Source organism: Onychomys torridus, chromosome 22 (assembly GCF_903995425.1).
Source record: "Onychomys torridus chromosome 22, mOncTor1.1, whole genome shotgun sequence".
Classification (NCBI taxonomy): Eukaryota; Metazoa; Chordata; class Mammalia; order Rodentia; family Cricetidae; genus Onychomys; species Onychomys torridus.
The window spans coordinates 29,058,259-29,070,480 of NC_050464.1; the positions used below are offsets into that span (position 1 = coordinate 29,058,259).

Below are 12,222 nucleotides of genomic sequence, written 5' to 3' on the forward strand. Positions count from 1 at the left end.
TGGCAGGAACTCGGGGCAGCAGGAACGCGGGGTGGAGCTCCTCACATGGCGGTCAGACCAGGAGGAGAGGAGGGCAGGCCTTAACCAAAAGTGGATCTAACCCTCCAGGTCCTGTCCCTAGTGATCGGTCTCTACCAGCTACCATCCCCAAAGGTCTCCAGGCTCCCCAAAACAGCATCAGCAGCTGGGGACCAAGTGTTCAAACCTGGGAGCCTGCAGAGGGACCCTTTACATTCAAACCACAACACATGCCATCATAAGTCCACATTTATCCAGGGAGGAAGCACTACCCACATACACAGGCAAAAAAGCGAACAAGTGGTTAATGCCAGCTAAGGCTCAAGGCAGTCGCAGAAGAGGCAGTGGTCAGGCCTGGTGCTTGAGGCCAGCCTGGGCTACATAGGGAGATGCTGTCTCGAAACTTGTTGAAGGGGCTGGGGAGGCAGCTCAGTTAAGAGCACTTGCTCTTACAGAGGACTTGAATTCAATTGCCAGCACCCATGTCAGGTGCCTCGGATCTACCTGTAACTGCTGCTTCAGGGAACCTGACACCTGCTTCTGGTCTCTGAGGGCACCAACACTCACATGCACACACTTACACAAAGACACAAAGACATACACACAGACACACACATTTTTTTAAAAAGTAAATGTTTCAAAAACTCTTTTTAAAAATACAATATCTCTTGGCAAAATGGTGTACTGAGTAAAGGTGCTGGCTGCCAAGTGCGATGGCCTGAGTTCAGTACCTGAGCAGGAGGGAACTGATTATTTTAGGTTTTCCTCTGACTTCAGCATATGTGCCATGGCATTTATCCCCCCTCTTTCCAAATAAATGAATGTAATTATAATTTTCCAATAAATGATAAATAAATGAAAAGTAGTATGCCACAATGATGAGGGTAAAGGCTTGGAGAGCTGCCAGGTTCAAACCCGAGTTCCGCTGGGTTATCCTGGGGCGTTACCTCTTTGAATGTCACTTACCTCGTTTGGAAGTCATAATTATCAAGAGTTTTTGGTTCACGGGCTACAGAGGATAAAACAAGATGACATATTTAAAGCATGGGCTGGAGAGATGGCTCAGTGGTTAAGAGCACTGGCTGTTCTTCCAGAGGTCCTGAGTTCAATTCCCAGCAACCACATGATGGCTCACAACCATCTGTAATGAGATCTGGTGCCCTCTTCTGGCCTGCAGGCACACTTGTAGACAGAACCCTGTATACATAATAAATAAATCTTGGGAAAAAAAAAAAGCACTGGCTGCTTTTGCAGAGGACCCAGGTTCTGTTCCCAGCACCCACATGGTGACTCACAACTGTCTATAACTCTAGTCCCAGGGGAATATGACGCCCTTTTATGGCCTCCTTGGCCATACCACATACTGCAACATGTGGTGTACATCATATTCTGACACAGACCAACACTCATGCACATTCAAAAACAAATGACTCTTTAAGGCATAGAGTCTAGCACATTAGAAACTGCAATTTGGGCACCATTGACCTCAAAACTCCCATCTATATGGTCACAGTTTTCATAAGTATCGCTAACCCTACAGGAACCCAAGGTTAGGTCACCCTGGGTTTAGTCTATAAAGGTCTATCAAATGCCATTAGTTCGTTCTGGGTATGCAACTAAAGGAATAAATTTTCAATTTCTAACTCAAAGTAGAGCAACAAAAATTTATAAACCTTATGCATGCATATATATGTGTGTGTGTGCATATATATATATAAAATACTCATTGGAGATCCTCTATAGGATAACAACCACACTTTAAAAAGGGGGGGGTAGAGGGGGGCAGTAAAGGAAATGCTGTCTTTCTGCAAGGCGGGGCTCACATGCTCTTGGGGCTTGAAATCCAAATCTAATTTGGCAAATACCACACAGCCAGGCACAGTGCTACATGCCTGTAATCCCGGGACTTGGGAAGCAGAAGCAGGAAGATGGAGAATTTAAAGCCAGCTGGGGCGACATAGTGAGATTCCCTCCGAGAGAGAGAGAGAGAGAGAGAGAGAGAGAGAGAGAGAGAGAGAAGGAATGAACAGCATGGTGCTAAAGGGCTGAGTCAGCAGTTCGCAGCACCCTGCTCCTGCAGAAAACCTGAGTTCAGCTCCCTGCATCCACATCTTGGGGCTCGCAACTGCCCTAGAACTCCAGCTCCGGGGTGTCCAGGAGCCTCTGGGCACCTGCAGTTACATGTATGTACCCACCCCGACACACATGCCTACACATAATTAAAAACAAAAGTAAATCCTAGAAAGAAAAGAGAGAGCAGAAACTGTATGCACTTTACTAATGCATGTCTTAACTAATGTGACATATTACTAAATTTCACGTGAATTCTCAGGTTTCTGAAAGCCTTGCTGTTCATTTGGCACAGCGCAAGATTACTGCCATTGTGAATTTGTCAATTAGGTAAACCAAGCAAATGGCAGTGAATGAAACCTCCAAGGCTATTTATTAACTAACCAGCGTGCATGCGTGCAGCCTTCAGAAGGAATGCCCCCAGATTTTACTCATTCACAATGGACAGTCTGCTTGCCTAAACTTATCCTTTACATTTAGAAAAATTTGTGGGTTCCCGTCCGCCTGGGGGATTTTTTTTATTACTTGTTTATGCAAACAGTGAGTTGCATAAGAGCCTTGCTAGGTTTTTTGTTTTTTTTTTTTTCCTTAAATGATTTCGTAGTTTCCTGGTAACCATGCAGTCATCTCTTTCAACACCCTGACATGACATAAAGCTGAGGGCTGAACCACACGTTCACCACACAGACACACACTTGCCTTGAGCCTTTGCTAGGTGAGGTGCTCTGGGGCGGACCGAGCGGCTCCACTCATGACCAAACAGAACCATTTTCTGGTGATAAATGGCAAGAACTGCTGTGTGTTCCGAGATGAAAACATTGCCAAAGTCTTGCCGCCGGTGTTGGGGCTGGAGTTTGTGTTCGGGCTCCTGGGCAATGGCCTTGCCCTGTGGATTTTCTGTTTCCATCTCAAGTCCTGGAAATCCAGCCGGATTTTCCTGTTCAACTTGGCCGTGGCTGACTTTCTCCTGATCATCTGCTTGCCCTTCCTGATGGACAACTATGTCAAGAGGTGGGACTGGAGGTTTGGAGACATCCCCTGCCGGCTGATGCTTTTCATGTTGGCCATGAACCGACAAGGCAGCATCATCTTCCTCACGGTGGTGGCTGTGGACCGGTACTTCCGGGTGGTCCATCCCCACCATTCCCTGAACAAGCTCTCCAACCGGACGGCGACCATCATCTCTTGCTTCTTGTGGGCTATCACCATTGGCCTGACAGTGCATCTCCTCTACACGAACATGATGACCCCCAATGGTGATGCAAAGCTATGTAGCAGCTTTAGCATCTGTTACACCTTCAGGTGGCATGATGCCATGTTCCTCCTGGAATTCTTCTTGCCCCTAGGCATCATCCTGTTCTGCTCAGCCAGGATCATCTGGAGCCTACGGCAGAGACAGATGGACAGGCATGCCAAGATCAAGAGGGCTATCAACTTCATCCTGGTGGTGGCTATTGTCTTCATCATCTGCTTCCTGCCCAGCGTGGCTGTGAGGATCCGCATCTTCTGGCTTCTCTACAAAAACAATGTGCGGGACTGTGATATCTACTCTTCAGCAGACCTGGCCTTCTTCACCACTCTCAGCTTTACCTACATGAACAGCATGCTGGACCCGGTGGTCTACTATTTCTCCAGTCCATCTTTCCCCAACTTCTTCTCTACGTGTATCAACCGCTGCCTTCGGAAGAAATCACTGGGTGAAACAGAGAATAACCGGAGTACAAGCGTGGAGCTCACGGGGGACCACAGCACAGTCCGAAGTGTCCCAGAGGCGTTAATGACTGACCCCAATGAGCCATGCAGCCCCTCCTATATGGCCACAACATCTCGTTAAGCCACTACGACAAAAAAAGGAGGTTGCCACTCAGGCCTGAGCTCTCTGGAGAGACAGTGTGGCCGTTGAACAGAGTAACATCATGAGACTTGGCTCGTTCTTTATTGGAGCTTCTAGAAATGCCCATGGTGGAGTGAGCAGCTTGGTTGCCAGGTGCTGCCATAGAAATCTCCGAGGATCAGAAAGTTAAGTTTCCAGATGGCGGAAACTATTAGTCTCCCAAGCCTGCATGGCTGAAGAGGAGAGAGAGTCCTGTGGAGTCTGAGCCCCAGACACACCCATCCGTACCTATGGCTTCTTGGCTTCCTTCCTGTCTGTGCAAAGTCTCGGATGGTCCTTCAGTCCCTAGGGTCCTACCTAGCCTGTCTGTGGGCCCCAGTGGGGACAAAGAGAGCCACGAAGCTGGAGAGGACCTCTACCCAGGTGTCACTGAACAAGCCAGTAGGTCACCTGGGTTCTGTGGAACCAGGTCGCCTTTCAGCCAGACTTTAGCAGAAATGGAGGAGGGGATGGAGACTCAAAAGCTTTGATTGTTCTCGGAGTCTCCAGTGGTGGTAAGGAGGAGTTAGGATAGCCCCAGGAGGGACCGAACTAACAGTGTTGGAGGGAATTGAACAATCAGCAAGAAATTCAGCCAGGCAGTTAAAAGGCTTCGGGGAAGACAGCTACCTCCCTTCTCTGTTTTCTTTTTCAAAGGGATTTAAAAGTGTCCATGGTTAAAAGGGAGTGGGTGGAATTCCTCCTGGGTTCATTTGCTTGTGTGTCTGTATTTACATCTACCGTTTCAATAAATTTCAACAGGAGACGGTCTGCAGCGGCATTTGTCTGGGTTAGAGTTCACAGAAATGGGCTTCCTACTTAAGACCTATAAGGGTTATGAACTATATCCTAGCCAAAAAAAAAAAAAAAAAAAAATCCGGTGTGCTGCAAAGCACTGAAGGGTACAGAGCTCTGTCATGAGACAGCTGGGGTGGGGGCATGAGGCCGTTGCATTTGGGGAGGCTGTATAAAGAGTCTGCAGTGGAGTTCCCCCTTTACAGTTTGGTGAGTGTTGCTATGAATAGCTGTACATTAAAAAAAGAATCAGACCACAGTGGGATTTTTCCTCCCCGCCCCCAGGAAGAGGAAGGGAGGACTTCCTATGGAATGGTTTCGGTTCCCGGTTCGGAGATGGAAAGGAGATGTACTGGTTTGAGTCTGCCGTGGGTCCAAGTTTCTGTTGTAACTTCATGTCCAGTCTCTGTCCTTCCTTGATCCTCTGGCAAGATGAGACTTCACTTTTTCCTCCCGAGTCGGATGCAGATGATGTCTCAGCCCCGGGGTGGATGTCAGGAAACAAGGGGCAGATGGACAGTTGTGAGTTCAAGGGCTTGCTTGCAGGTTACTGGCTCTGCTACCTTCTGCTCCTCCAGGTAGGGATTTAAAAGTGGGGGGCTCGCCTTCTTTACGAAGGTGGCAGATCAGAGCTCAGAGCTGAGCAGGGATTTCCCCAACTCAGAGCGTGAGTCACAGGGAAGCCGGTGGTGAAACTCCCATCCTTCAGTGGTTGAAGTCAATAGCTTACATTCATTCATCTTGTTTTCATGAAGTAAACAACAGCCGGGAGCCAGATGCTGTTCTAGGTGGTGGCAATACAGCCAGGATCAAGGTGGATAGATGATGGTCTTCTCCTCACTGAACTCAAATTCAAGACAGGGAGGCAGATGGTAATGAAGGAAAGACGTGAACGCAAAGCTAATGGTGTTGTAAAAAAAACAGTCAAGGGTGACGATGAGATCAGTGGGAATGACTGGGGTGGGGATGGCTAGGAAGGCCTCCAGGAGGAAGTGACATCGAGTTGAGCCAGGATTAGCAAGACGGAGCAAACCATGAAAAAAAATATGGGCTCAGGAGGCGAGGTGAGTAAGTGTGTGCAAAGGTCCTGAGGTGACCGTGAATTTGATGAGCCTGAGTTAGTCTCCCAGAGGCTGTCCCAATCAAGAACCACAAGCAGAGTGTCTTAAAACAATACAAATTTCTTCTGTCCATTTTTGGAGGACAGAAAATCCAAAATCAAGGTGTTGGCTGAGTTTGGCTCCTTGTATCCGCTCTGCAGGAGCGCCATCTCCATGCCTCACTCCCACCTCTGGGGTTGCCAGCAAACCTTCTGCTACTTGGCTTGTAGAAACAGTAGTCTAATCCCTGCTTGCTGAGATTACAGGCGTGTAGGTTCCTCCACGCCCAGTTTATGTGGTGCTAGGGATCAGATCCAGGACTCATAAATGCTAGATAAGCACTCTACCCACTGGGGCCGTCTATGTCAACATTGTGCTATTTTTTACAAGGGATTTGAGCATCCTTGGATTTGGGCACCATGGGTATCCTGGAACCCAGTGTATGAACGCATGTATGTGTAACTGCTGACTGGAAAGGGCAGTGATAATAATTGTTTTAAACTTTTAAGTTTTTATGTGTTGTTGTTGTGTATAGGATGTGTGTACTGTGCCTCTGAGGACAACTTTGTGGAGCAAGCTCCCTCTTTCCATCTTAGCTCAGGTTCTAGGGATCAAACTCAGCTCAGCTTGCAGCTCTGAGCCACCTCACTGCCTCCCTCCCCCTGCTCCCCGTTACCCTGGTCACAATCATTTATGCGTGTATTTTCTGTTACGCCCTCTCTAAATCTATCTTGCAACTGCTTTCTTGACTTTGGGGGTGTGGCAGTGCTAGGTGCCCCCGCACATTCCAATTACTCTGAGCTTTGTAAAGAGAGACTTCCTTTTAGCTCAACAACCTCTTCCAAACATGAACAGATCACCCCCATAAATTTAGAGCCAGAACCAGGGGTTCAAGACCATGCCTGTTTCTGATGTCAGGAACTCGCCTCCCTTCCGGATTTATTGCACTAGACACTCCCCTGCCTCGCTCTGGGGCCGCACTTAGTGTAGGGGAACTCTGAACAACATCGGTATTCTAATGACAACATATCCTGGCCCTTCAGCTGGGGCTCAGTTCAATATTCAAAACGCTTCCTGAACGTGGTCCACACCTGTGCTGGTTGCAGTGTTGACAAGTCCACACAGATGACCTGTCCAGGGGCCTCTGGCCTCATCCCCTGCCCTTGACTTGGCTTCTGTTATCGGTGATTCAGCTAAGGGAGCAGTTCTTCCAGGTGCCTCAGACAGCGAAAGAGTTTGGCAACGTCACAGAAATGTACCACTAACCAGCAGCAAGGTCATCTCCGGCTTGCCCATCTTTTGGTTCAGTTGGTGATGTCTTCACATCGGAATAAGGCTATACCTGTAGACTAGGCCTGAGGTCGACTTCGGAGGCTGAGATAGGAGGGGATATCTTGAGCCTGGGAATTTGGGGCCAAGTTGATCAATGTACAAGAAGACCTTGTCTCAACACACATACACACACACACACACACACACACACACACACACACACACACGGCTCAGTTGGTAAGATGCCTGAGAGAGCTAAGTGGTGGTGGCACATATCTTTAATGTCAGCACTTGAGAAGCAGAGGCAGGTGGCTCTCGGGGAGTCTGAAGCCAGCCTGGGCTACATAAGCGAGTTCTGGGCCAGCCAACCCCACACATTAGTGAGACCCTGTCTCAAAAAAAACAAAACAAACAAACAATAAAAAAGAAACCTCAAATCAAACCAAACTAAATAAAACTAAAAACAAACCAACAAGAAGCTAGGCACAGCAGCACATGTCTGTAATCCTCGGGCCGAGATAGCAGAAACACACGGATCACTAGAGGTTACTGCCCCCACCCCCCCAAGCCTAGCACACCGAGAGCTCCAGGTTCAATGAAAGATTTTGTGTCAAAAATAAGAAGGCTATTGAGGAAGGACGCTCTCCATCAACCCCTGGCCTCAGCATGCACCCGGACATGTAGACTCACCCATACACACAGACACAGACACAGACACACACACCACAAAAGCCCCTACAAACTGGAACGAGCAGTTCAAAAGTGTATGCTTATGTATTTTATTGTGTGTGCGCCCTGATGTGCATGTACAGGTCGGAGGACAGCTCAAAGGAGTTAGTTCTCTCCTTCCACCATGTAGGTTCCAGGGATCAAACTTGGGTGGTCAGGCTTGGCAGCAAGTGTCCCTCCCTGAGCCATCCTCCTGCGCTGGAACAGACTTTCGTTGTTGGAGTTTTGTTTTGTTGTTTTGTTTTGAGACAGGGCTTCTCTGTGTAGCCCTGGCTATCCTGGAACTCTCTCTATAGACCAGGTTGGCCTGGAACTCACAGAGATCCACCTGCCAATGCCTCCCTGGGATTCAAGGGGTGCACCACCATGGCCCAGCTCAGACTTTTTTTTTTGGTGAAATTCTCTGGTGACTGGAGTCTGGAGCTATTCACGTTAAACAGGCAGACTTCCTGAGAAGAAATTACATTTATTTCTTCTTATACTAATAGGAAAGTAGTGCTTGTTACAAGAATTTAATGCAAAGGTCTTTATGTTGCAATAGCAGCACCGTTTTCCTGCTGTGCAGTGGTGTCCTCCACCTTGAAACATGACCTTGACAGGGAAGGGGGGTGCTCACCGAGCGCACAAGAGAACGGCAGAGTGCCGTCTCTGGGGATCTCTATATAAACAGTAAATACTTGCTCTGGAGAGGAGACTCTTCATTGGAACTGCAGATTGAGCTTGGAGCTCCAGAGAGAACTGTGAGCTGTCGCCACGCTGAGGCACACTTTACAGTGATACAGCTGCCTGTATTCTGCTCTGCTCCTGAGAGTGAGCTCTAGAAACCCACTGTTTCACGGACCTGGACTTGAGCAGAATCAGAATCCCTCTGGTGTCTGTCCACAGTGTCTTAGCTGAGGTAAGGGGACATTTCTTTCTGTGGTCTCAGGAAATTCATGCAACTTCAGATTAGGTTGCCCAAGATATTAAAAGTAGGGCTGGAGAGATGGCTCAGAGGTTAAGAGGTCTTCCAGAGGTCCTGAGTTCAATTCCCAGCAACCACATGGTGGCTCACAGCCATCTGTAATGAGATCTGGCGCCCTCTTCTGGCCTGCAGTCATACATGCTGTATACATAATAAATAAATCTTTAAAAAAAAAAAGAAAGAAAGATATTAGAAGTAGTGAGGAAGGATGTTTGAGAGAAAACTGAGAACACTAAACCAGGCAGGATGTGGGAGCAGGGAATGTGTAGTTCCAGCATTTGGAAGGGTCAGGAAGAGGATCATGAGTTCAAGATCTCCCTGGACTACCCAGTGTGATTAGGGCCACATGGTGAGTCTCTATCTAAAGAGGTATAAACCAGGCTTGGGCAGCAAAGGGCCATGAATGAGACTCAACCTATCAATGCACATATCAGTCAAGTCATATTTTCACACAGGAGAAACCATTGGTTCCTAATCACTGTTTAGAAAATATTTGATGTTTTTGTTGTTGTTGTTTTGTTTTGTTTTGTTTTGTTTTTTAGCTGAGAATCGAACCCCGGGCCTTGTGCTTGCTGGGCAAGCGCTCTACTATTGAGCTAAATCCCCACCTCCTAGAAAATATTCTAAGGGGCCAGAGAGATGGTTCAGCATGTAAGAAGGCTTGCTGGGCCAGCGTGATGGCCTGAGTTCAACCGCTAGGACCCACATGAAAGAGCTGGCTATGGGGGTGTGCATCTGTAATAGCAACACTCCTGCAGTGAAATGGGAGGCAGGGAAATTCAGGGGCCAGTTAGCCTGGAGCAAGAAGCACGTCAGAATCATGAGAGAGACTTCTTCAACACAGTGGAAGGAGAGAACTGGCTCCCAAAGGCTGTCCCTAAGCACAAAAGTGCTCCGTCACACCCACACACCCACATGCACACTCTCACACCACACAAAACAATAATTACTTTAAAAAAAATTATGCAGGGCAGTGGTGGTGCATGCCTGTAATCCCAGCACTCGGGAGGCAGAGGCAGGTGGATCTCTTGTGAGTTCGAGGCCAGCCTGGTCTACAAATCGAGTTCCAGGACAGCCTCCAAAGCTACAGAGAAACCCTGTTTCGCAAAACCAAAAAATAAAAAAATTACGAAGATAGTATCACTGTTCATACACAGGTGTGTGTGTGTGTGTATGTGTGTGTGTGTACATGTGTGTGTGCATGCACGTGCATGTTTTAGCTTGTACGCTTATTTATTGTAGTTCAGAGGTTCCGTCCTAGCGGTTCAGGAGTCAGGGCAAGTGGTCTACCACTGAGCTACATTCCCAGACCTGAGTTTTACATTTTCACCAGGGACTATAGGGGAGACACCTCCTCCCAGCCAAAAGACGTAGTCACAGCTTCAGCTACTCCAAGTTGGGGTCCTGGGGGCCGTGACAGGTGCTGGGCATGCCGGGTGAGGTTTATATGATCTGGAAGGGGCTCTGGCAGTGATGGCTTGCAGCGAACCTGGTGGCCCCCGAGGTGTTCCTACTATAGAGGCTGAGTGGTGACAGAACACGGAGGAGGCCCCAGATACAAAAGGACACAACCAGCCTTCACCAGCATTCTCAGAAGAGCCAAGTGTCCCCAGGCCATCCTGGTTTCAGCTACAGTATAAATGGCATTTTAAAACGAGGTTGTACAAAGACATGCTCTCTGTCAAGTGTTCCTCGGGTCCGGGGAAAGGGAACTCTCCACTTCACCGGCATGGCTGGGCTTTTAGCCAAGTCCATCTCAATTCTCTGCAAAAACTCTGCCCTGTCAGCCATGCTGCAAAGCTGCTCCTACCAACCACACCCACCCACCTTTGGGAGTAATGCACATTGTGCCTGCCCAAACCGTTCACCCGTGAGCTTCTGGACATGTGGTCACGAGCCCAGAGAAGACCTTCCTGGAGAATGAAGGTTTTGTGGTGTTGTGTATTGTTTCATGAACTTGGGACAAACAAGGGGTGGTTGGTAAAATGCTTGCCAGGCAAGCATGAGCACCCAAGTTTGGTTACCAGAACTCACGTAAAAAGCTAGGCATGGTGGCACCCATTGGTAGGCACAGTGCTGGGGAGGTGAAGACAGGCAGATCCGTGGGGCTTGCTGGTCACCTAGACTTGCCTACTTGTCCAGTTCCAGGCCGAAGAAGAGATCCTGTCTCTGGAAACAAGATGGGGACTGGGGAGATGGCTCAGCGGGCGAAGGTGCTGGCCACTGAGCTTGGAGACCCAAGTTCAGTCTCTAGAACCTACTCTAGAAGGGAGAAGCAACTGCTACCTAGGACCAACAGGTCCTATGATGTGTACAGGTGCTCAGTGGCACTTATATCCACTCATGTGCATATGCGCGTGCATGCACACACGTGCACGCGCACACACACAAGTACATAACTAAATGTAAGAAAAAGTAAAAATAAAACAAAACAAGATGGACAGCTCCTGAGGAGAGACACCTGAGGTTAAACTCTGGCTTCCACATGTGCATGCACACACATACATCGGCGCACACACATACATCGGCGCACACACATACATCGGCGCACACACATACATCGGTGCACACACATATATCGGTGCACACACATACATCGGTGCACACACATACATCAGCATCCACACATACATCAGTGCACACACATACATCGGCGCACACACATACATCGGTGCACACACATACATCGGTGCACACACATACATCGGTGCACACACATATATCGGTGCACACACATACATCAGTGCACACACATACATCAGTGCACACACATATATCAGTGCACACACATACATCAGTGCACACACATATATCAGTGCACACACATACATCAGCATCCACACATACATCAGTGCACACTCATACATCAATGCACACACACATCAGTGCACACACATATATCAGTGCACACACATAATCAACATCCACACATACATCAGCACACACACATACATCAGTGCACACACATATATCAGTGCACACACATACATCAACATCCACACATACATCAGCGCACACACATACAACAGTGCACACACATACATCAGTGCACACACATATATCAGTGCACACACATACATCAACATCCACACATACATCAGTGCACACACATACATCAGCATCCACACATACATCAGTACCCACGCATGCACCCACTCCTATACACACAAAGACAGACAGACAGACAGACAGACAGACAGAAAGTTCTGTCCCTTCCTTGTCTTCAATGACCAAAAGAACATGACTGTTTCATAACTGGTGCTGGATTCTCTTTAGGCCCAACTGTAACATTTGGCTGCACTCTGTCTCTTCAGGGAAAAGGAGCTGGCCTGGGGTATTGCAAACATTAGGGTCTGACCTAAGGTCCACAGTCCCACGGCCCTGTGTCAGGAAAGGAAGGT

General features: G+C 48.2%; 1 protein-coding gene across 1 annotated transcript; it reads left to right on the plus strand.

Annotated features, from left to right (window-relative positions):
• Window positions 1-2,788: 2,788 nt before the first annotated feature.
• Window positions 2,789-4,697, plus strand: Hcar2 (hydroxycarboxylic acid receptor 2). The gene has a single exon (XM_036172227.1). The coding sequence runs from the start codon at window positions 2,840-2,842 to the stop codon at window positions 3,920-3,922; it is 1,083 nt and encodes a 360-aa protein (XP_036028120.1). The 5' UTR covers window positions 2,789-2,839; the 3' UTR covers window positions 3,923-4,697.
• Window positions 4,698-12,222: the final 7,525 nt, after the last annotated feature.

Excerpts from the sequence above, each read along its gene's own strand:
- Hcar2 (XM_036172227.1), top strand. The coding sequence starts at position 2,840 with ATGACCAAACAGAACCATTTTCTGGTGATAAATGGCAAGAACTGCTGT.